At 36.8% G+C, this 7,699-nt stretch overlaps 2 protein-coding genes and 1 long non-coding RNA gene across 3 annotated transcripts; all 3 read left to right on the forward strand.

Moving 5' to 3' along the window:
* LOC110266781 (protein TRANSPORT INHIBITOR RESPONSE 1-like) lies at positions 2,062 to 4,134 on the forward strand. The gene is made up of 3 exons (XM_021111793.1): positions 2,062 to 2,459; positions 2,736 to 3,212; positions 4,018 to 4,134. The coding sequence occupies exons 2-3, from the start codon at positions 2,803 to 2,805 to the stop codon at positions 4,028 to 4,030; spliced, it is 423 nt and encodes a 140-aa protein (XP_020967452.1). The 5' UTR covers positions 2,062 to 2,459; positions 2,736 to 2,802; the 3' UTR covers positions 4,031 to 4,134.
* Positions 4,259 to 5,811, forward strand: LOC110266894 (chaperone protein dnaJ 6-like). The gene is made up of 5 exons (XM_021111943.1): positions 4,259 to 4,333; positions 4,812 to 4,910; positions 5,161 to 5,262; positions 5,514 to 5,573; positions 5,662 to 5,811. Exons 1-5 carry the CDS (start codon positions 4,259 to 4,261, stop codon positions 5,809 to 5,811), a joined length of 486 nt encoding a protein of 161 aa, XP_020967602.1.
* Positions 5,814 to 6,538, forward strand: LOC110266782. Its single transcript, XR_002354233.1, has 3 exons — positions 5,814 to 6,022; positions 6,306 to 6,368; positions 6,493 to 6,538. It is a non-coding gene; the product is annotated as an uncharacterized LOC110266782 (long non-coding RNA).

The raw sequence follows: 7,699 nt of genomic DNA on the forward strand, positions 1-7,699 counted from the left end.
AGATACTTATGTAATTCATTGGTGAAAATTTCAGATAAGCGTATGCAGATGTTTTTGTTCCTTCTGAACCTCTGCTTTCCTATTGCTTTCATCCAATCCTTCATACTCATTTCTATGGCAAGCTGTATGTAGGGCATCACCGTTGTCAATGGCTACTTCCCGTCCTCTCAGTGAAAATGGTCTAAGATGTGATGTCACCGCACGGCTAATCATCTGTCGGTTCTCAATCCTGCTGGAATAGGATTCAGTAATCCTTTTGCGTCTGTCACTACACCTAGCACTCGCGAGTTTGAAGCTCGTCACAGCCATCCCTTCCCGGATCCTACTCGAAATACCACAGACAAGGTTTAGACTTTCCGGATCTCAGGAATAGCCGCCAATAATTCTAGCCTATACCACGAAGACTCTGATTGTAGATCAGAAGGCTAAGAGATACACATTCAAGCTTGTTTACATGTAGAACGGAAGTGTTTGTCAGGCACGCGTTCATAAGTGAGAATGATGATGAGCGTCACATAATCATCACATTCATCATGTTCTTGTGTGCGAATGAATATCTTAGAGTAGAAATAAGCTTGAGTTGAATAGAAAAACAGTAGTACTTTGCATTAATTCATGAGGAACAGCAGAGCTCCACACCTTAATCTATGGTGTGTAGAAACTCTACAGTTGAAAATACATAAGTGATGAAGGTCCAGGTATGGCCGAGTGGCCAGCCCCCTAAACGTGATCAAAGGATCAAAAGATAATCCAAATATTAGATGTTTAACATGATAGTAAAAAGTTCTATTTATACTAAACTAGTTACTAGGGTTACAGAAATGAGTAAATGATGTAGAAATCCACTTCCGGAGCCCACTTGGTGTGTGCTTGGACTGAGCATTGAAGCTTTCAAATGTAGAGGTCTTCCTTGGAGTTAAACACCAGTTTGTAACCTGTTTCTGGCATTTAACTTTGCTTTGCATCCTGTTTCTGACGTTTAACTCCAGAATATGGCAAAGAGCTGGCGTTGAACACCAGTTTGCGTCATCTAAACTCGGAAAAAGTATGGACTATTATATATTTCTGGAAAGCCCTAGATGTCTACTTTCCAACTCAATTAAGAGCGCACCATTTAGACTCTTGTAGCTCCAGAAAATCCACTTTGAGTGCAGGTACGTCAGAATCCAACAGCATCTGCAGTCCTTCTTCAGCCTCTGAATAAGATTTTTGCTCAAGTCCTTCAATTTCAGTCAGAAAATACCTGAAATCACAAAAAAATACACAAACTCATAGTAAAGTCCAGAAATGTGATTTTTATTTAAAAACTACTACAAATATACTAAAAACTAACTAAATCGTACTGAAAACTATGTAAAAACACTGCCAAAAAGCGTATAAATTATCCGCTCATCAGAAATGCTAACGGAGATGGAGGTATAGATGAATGGAAGTACGGGACTTAGATTTAAGACTAAGTTAAGTTGAGTTTAGATATTCTTAGTAAACCACCTTTTATGGATTCTGTTTAATATTTTAAGCTCCATAATCTGAGTGTCGGCATTCTAGGATTGCCTCTGGCATTCCCAGGACCTTATATATTATGTTTGTGGCACCTTTACCATACTGAGAACCTCTGGTTCTCACCCCATACTATGTTATTATTTTTCAGATGCAGGTCGAGCGGCATCTCATTAGGCGTCTGGACTCCTGAAGCAAAGTGGTTACTAGGTTATTATTACACTACTAGAAAACTAGTTATTACAGACAGATATTTCCAACGGATTTTATCCCACAGAAATACAGACGAAATTTCAGAGGGATTTTTTGTCGAAAAACAAAAAAAAAAGAATTAACATAAATTACAGACGGAAAACAAAATCCGTCGATAATTCTGTCGGTAAAATTAATTTTTTTTTTTGTGAAAAATAGTTACAGACGGAAAATCCGTCTATAATTAAATAAACAGAACGCTGCATTTTATTAAATTATTACAGACAGAAAATCCGTCTGTAATTTAAATTTTCCGTCGGAAATATTAAGGTAACCCTAATTTTATCACCACCCAATCGAGCTCCTTTTACACACACAAAATATCAGAGATCAGAGTTGTTCCTCTCTCCTTCAAGGAACTTCTCCATCGCACGCATGAGCTTCTTCTTCTCCTTTCCTCACTTACAGTGCCACCGCCGCCACCCTAACCACCGCATCTACCTTCTCCTTCTTCTCCTCTCTTTTAAATACTGAACCAGTAGAACATAGCCCCTGTATCTCTCGTTCTTTCTCGTTCGCAGAACAAATCAAGCTCAAGCTCCTATTCTCTTCATCTCAGGTGAGCTCCAGCACACCGGCGCCACCTGCAGCAGCGTCTATCCCCACCACCGCCGCGCCTCTCTCTCTCTCCTTTTATCCCCACTCAGTTCTGGCTCGCATATCTTCTCAGCACCGTAGCCATCATCTCCTCCAGTCAATGCTTCCAGGTTTTGGTTTCAAAATTCTTTTAATTTCTGTTAAGTTCAATTAATTTTGTTTAATTAGTTTGATTTTAGTAATTAGTTTAGTTAGATTTGTTTTCTGATTAGTGGATTTTTAGGTTTTGATTAGATTAGGTTTAGTTAGATTTGTTTTTTTCTGATTTTAGTAATTAGTTTGATTTAAAATTTATTGTTGAAACTTTTTTCCTCATGATTTTTCAATTTTTGGTGTTTCCTTTCACTGCACTATCTTTTTTCTTTTACTGCTGCTTCTTGCTGCAATGTGATAGTGATCCTTCTAAGAGGTTCATCGTTTTTTCCAGATGAGGTTCTTGAGCGTGTTATTGGGATGCTGAAATCAAGAAAGGACAGAAGCTCTGTGTCACTGGTTTGCAAGAAGTGGTACAACGCTGAGAGATGGTCAAGGAGGAACGTGTTCATAGGTAACTGCTATTCTGTGTCCCCTGAGATCTTAACCCGAAGGTTCCCAAACATAAGAAGTGTTACACTGAAAGAGAAGCCACGTTTCTCTGATTTTAACTTGGTTCCTGCAAATTGGGGTGCTGATATTCACTTTTGGCTTGTGGTGTTTGCTGAAAAGTACCATTTTCTTGAAGAGCTTAGGCTTAAGAGGATGACTGTTACTGATGAGAGTTTGAAGTTCTTGGTGCGCTCTTTTCCAAACTTCAAAGCTATTTCCCTTCAAAATTGTGATGGTTTCAGCACTGATGGTTTGGCTGCAATTGCTGCTGATTGCAAGTAAGAACCTAGTACATAAACTTACTTTGCTTTCTTCTTTTCAGTTTTTGTTTTTTTCAGGCTTTTTAATTTCTTGAATTTTCATTTCTAACGTATAAAGTTTAATTTTTCTTAGAGGTAAAAAGATTATTGATCTTCTTAGTATGTTCCCTGCTGATGGAGTTTTCTTCACGTTCTTCTTTGCATGAATTTCAGTTTTTAATAATCCGGTGATGTTTGCTGTTTTGATGTGAAATCCTTTGCCCTTTTTCTGCTCTAGATGATGTAATCAGGTTAATTGATGTGTTTAAGAACCATCAAAATGCCATGTTACAGAGGAGAATAATCTGAATGAGATATGTTTCAAGAATTAGGCAATAAATTAAGTACAAACTCATGACAAATTGCAAGTTTACATTTAGAGAAAGTTTTAGGAAAATTGAACTTATAATAAAAATATTGAATGTAAGCAAGTTCAATTGGAATAATTTTTAAAACTTGGCACTTGTTAGTTCAATGTGAGTAGGATGCAGCAGAGAGCTTCAAAATTCAATATTATTATTATTATTATTATTATTATTATTATTATTATTATTATTATTATTATTATTATTATTATATGCTAAGCTAGCTTGCTGTGAGGTTTTTTCCAATTTTCATACAGTATGGATAACATTATAGTAAAGAGTACTACTACTTTGGGTTTTATATATATATAATAATGCTTTTCCTGTCATTGAAACATGAAATAGTAGCAGTAAGAGATAACAATTACAATGATCCATACTTTTGTTTGAATTTTGAAGAAATTTGATGGCACATGCAGTAGCTGGGATTGATAAACCCTAGGATTGTGATTTAATTGGAGGTCAGTTTTTTCTTCTTCAAGCTCTTAATGATTTACAATCATAGTTATTATTTGTTTATTTATTTATTGTTTGATTATTTCTAGATTTTTTTTAGAATTTTAAGATTTATTAATTAATTCTTTTACTTCTTGTTCATTGTGGGTATGGGTGCAGTGCAGACGAGATGTTGCTTTCGCGAGCTATGAGGTCACAACACAAATGGATGTTTCTGCTAAAAATATGATATTTGGTATGGCTGGGATTGATCCTGAAAGAAGACCAAAGCTAATCAAGGTTGGATGAATCTTTTTTATGTCACTTAAGCCTAACCTAACACTTTCACATGCTCTTAATTTATGTCTGAACATGCTTTTGATGAATATTTTTGTTGATGGTAGATGAGTTTATTGATAATAAGGTACTTGTGTTTTTAACATACAGAATATGTTATTTTCCTATGAAGACTTTGAAAATATAGATCAATTTGATGCATTGAGTTAAGATTTTTTATGTCAACCTTGGTGTTAAGGACATTTTCTTTTCTGGCATGCTAGTTATAAACTTATAATTAATAATAAATAAAATATTCCTTGAATGATTTTCTGTTTTAAATAGCTTTTTTCTTGCAGATGCGAGTTTTTAATCAAGACTTAGGTGATCATCTACTCTTTGAGATATGAGTATATGACATTACCCGTTTCTATTTCTTGATTTGTATCAATGCGCAGAGAGCACTGATATTTTGGACGACCTCTTGCTTCTTTGCTCTTAGGTACTTGGTGTAGAGAGAACAGCATCACAACAGGAAATAAAGAAGGCTTATTACAAGTTAGCATTGAGGCTGCATCCTGACAAGAATCCTGGTGATGAGGTATTTATCTAATGTTTTCTGTTTTACAGTAAGCAGGGTGGAGCCACGTTGATATCCAAAGATTCCATTGTACCCTTTAATATTCTGAAAATTTTTGAAAGATCCATGAAAATTTAGTATCTTCTCAGCAAAATACTATTGAAGCTCTTTGAACACTCCATTTAACAATAGCATCAAACAGGTTTTTGTCTAATTAGGCCTCTGACCATCTATTAAATTTGATGTTTATGGTTCAATTAATCATTTACAGGAGGCTAAAGCAAAATTTCAGCAACTGCAAAATGTTATCTCAATTCTTGGGGATGAAGAAAAGCAAGCCATTTATGATCAGATTGGTTGTGTTGATGATGCTGTGAGTGTTATTGGTTTCTCGTATCTGTAGATGCATTTACAACATTGAAGCCACAAGATAACATATCTGTAATTTGCATTTTTCTAGATTCATTCAAATTAAACTTTTATGGTCTGTCAACTGTTGGTGGAGGAATCTGCTCTTGTTATGATGATTTTATGTACAGCAAAATGCAATATAAGCATTTTAGCATTTTTTTTCCGTGCCATGTACATCAACATTATTCATTTATATTTGTTTCTGAAAATCAGGACCTTGCCAGGGATGTTGTCCAGAATCTTCACAACTACTTTAAAACAATGTACAAGAAGGTTGTTTGCGTTGATCTTGATTTTGTTCTGATTTCTTGTCGCACAGTTCTTATTTGCATTTACAAGGTTTTATGATACTTGCTAACAGGTCACTGAAGCTGATATTGAGGAGTTTGAAGCAAACTATAGGGGATCTGACTCAGAGAAAAATGATTTGATTGATTTGTACAAAAAGTGCAGAAGTGTTTGTTTGGATTGGCCAGTCTGTGGACCCAAAAGAAAAACAAAATGCTTTTAAAATTGGCCAGGTAAACATGCTCAACAGATTCGAGCATTTATTTCTCATATTGTCCTTTACTTGATTTCTTCTGGAAAATTTTCTCAGCTATATAGATAAGGCTGTATCACTGGAGGGACTATCTCCTCGGGTACCGCTATATAAAGTAACAGAAGGGAACGAACCATGCTTTTTCACAACATACTTTCCATGGGACCATGCTAAAGCTTCGGTATGTGCTACAACATAACAGAATTCCAATTTTTTATTTGTCTTATTTTCTTAGAAATGACTTTGTTCTGGCAATTATTATCATCTGCAGTTGTTGATTACAGTTTTCTGCATGTAAAAGTTACTATTATATTTATTATAGTGCTACATAATGCTATCAATACATATACATAGCCGAAGTATATCAGATATATGTGTGATTTCTGAAATTGATTAGGTAATCCATGTGCATGTCCATGTTTCAAAATGAGCCACCTTATGGATTATTTCCTGATGCAATGCAGGTTCAGGGGAACTCTTTCCAGAAAAAGGTGACATTACTCTTCGGGATTCGCCATGCTATAGAGGTATAGACCTGAGTTATTAATTCTGATGACAAAAGTTTTGCTGTTTTTCTTACTCTAATGCTGTACAGTAAATATGTTGTGCAATGAATATCTATTTAACTATGCTTGCTGAATATGTTGACAGGAAAAGTCTAATGGGTCAAGTCAAGGGGGACCAAGACAGAGCTGAAGCTTTCTCTGCCTTGTCTAATGCCTTTAATTCATCTTCTGATATGACATCCAGTATGTAACAGCCCAAACCACCCGCTAGCACGATATTGTCTGCCTTGGCACACAAGGCCTCACGGTTTTGCCTTTGACGATAGGGATGATAGCCGAAGCCCCCCACACTCACTCGTCAAAACGCGTCATGCTAGGAAGAGGTATCCACACCCTTATAAGGCATGCTTCGTTCCCCTCTCCAACTGATGTGGGCCTTACAATCCACCCCCCTAAGGGAGCCAAGCGCCCTCGCTGGCACATCGATCCGGGTTCTGGCTCTGATACCATCTGTAACAGCCCAAACCACCCGCTAGCACGATATTGTCCGCTTTGGCACACAAGGCCTCACGGTTTTGCCTTTGACGATAGGGATGATGGCCAAAGCCCCCCATACTCACTCGTCAAAATGCGTCATGCTAGGGAGAGGTATCCACACCCTTATAAGGCATGCTTCGTTCCCCTCTCCAACCGATGTGGGCCTTACACAGTATGGTATGGCAACATGTTTAAGATTGTATAAACTATGTTTTTCTTTGTTGTTTTATAGTCAATGATGATTTCATAGTTTTTAAATTAAATTAAATATCTCCAAATCAAGTCACAGATCATGATGATTTCATACTCCGTTGGAACTTGCCTTTCTTTCTAATACTTTCTACTCTCACAGCCACAGGATAGATTGAATGGGCTGAATCAAGGAAGACTAAGACAAAGAGCAGAAGCTTTGGCTGCTTTAAACTCTGCATTTAAATCATCATCCGGAACTAAAAGTTCTAGCTCTAAGACAACTGGAAGAAGTCAAGGATCACAAAGAGCAGCAGCAGTAGCTGCTCTCTCTCAAGTTCTTACTGCTGAGAAGAAGAAACAATCACCTGATTCTTCTCCTGTGACAACTAGAAGTCCTGTTGTGGAAACTAGCACTTCCAGTGAGAAATATAGCTCTTATTGTCTAAGTTAAATGTGTCACAAAAGAAAGATTAGCTATTATGAGAAGGTTAGAGCGTCAAGTAGTTCTAGTGCAGTTCCACTACCGCCGCCGCCACCCTCAATATCTTCGGATGAGGACTATGATGATGATGAGGATGAAGATGGCACTGAAGACTATAGCTGATAGTTTTAGTATAGTTGAA

The sequence above is a fragment of the Arachis ipaensis genome, chromosome B09 (assembly GCF_000816755.2).
Source record: "Arachis ipaensis cultivar K30076 chromosome B09, Araip1.1, whole genome shotgun sequence".
NCBI lineage: Eukaryota > Viridiplantae > Streptophyta > Magnoliopsida > Fabales > Fabaceae > Arachis > Arachis ipaensis.

What these genes read in the sequence shown, in the direction of transcription:
- LOC110266781 (XM_021111793.1), top strand. Translation starts at nt 2,803, where the DNA reads ATGCTGAAATCAAGAAAGGACAGAAGCTCTGTGTCACTGGTTTGCAAG.
- LOC110266894 (XM_021111943.1), top strand. Translation starts at nt 4,259, where the DNA reads ATGGATGTTTCTGCTAAAAATATGATATTTGGTATGGCTGGGATTGAT. An exon ending in TTGGTTGTGTTGATGATGCT is followed by an intron (nt 5,263 to 5,513) that starts GTGAGTGTTATT and finishes TCTGAAAATCAG; the next exon opens with GACCTTGCCAGGGATGTTGT. An exon ending in TTAAAACAATGTACAAGAAG is followed by an intron (nt 5,574 to 5,661) that starts GTTGTTTGCGTT and finishes ACTTGCTAACAG; the next exon opens with GTCACTGAAGCTGATATTGA.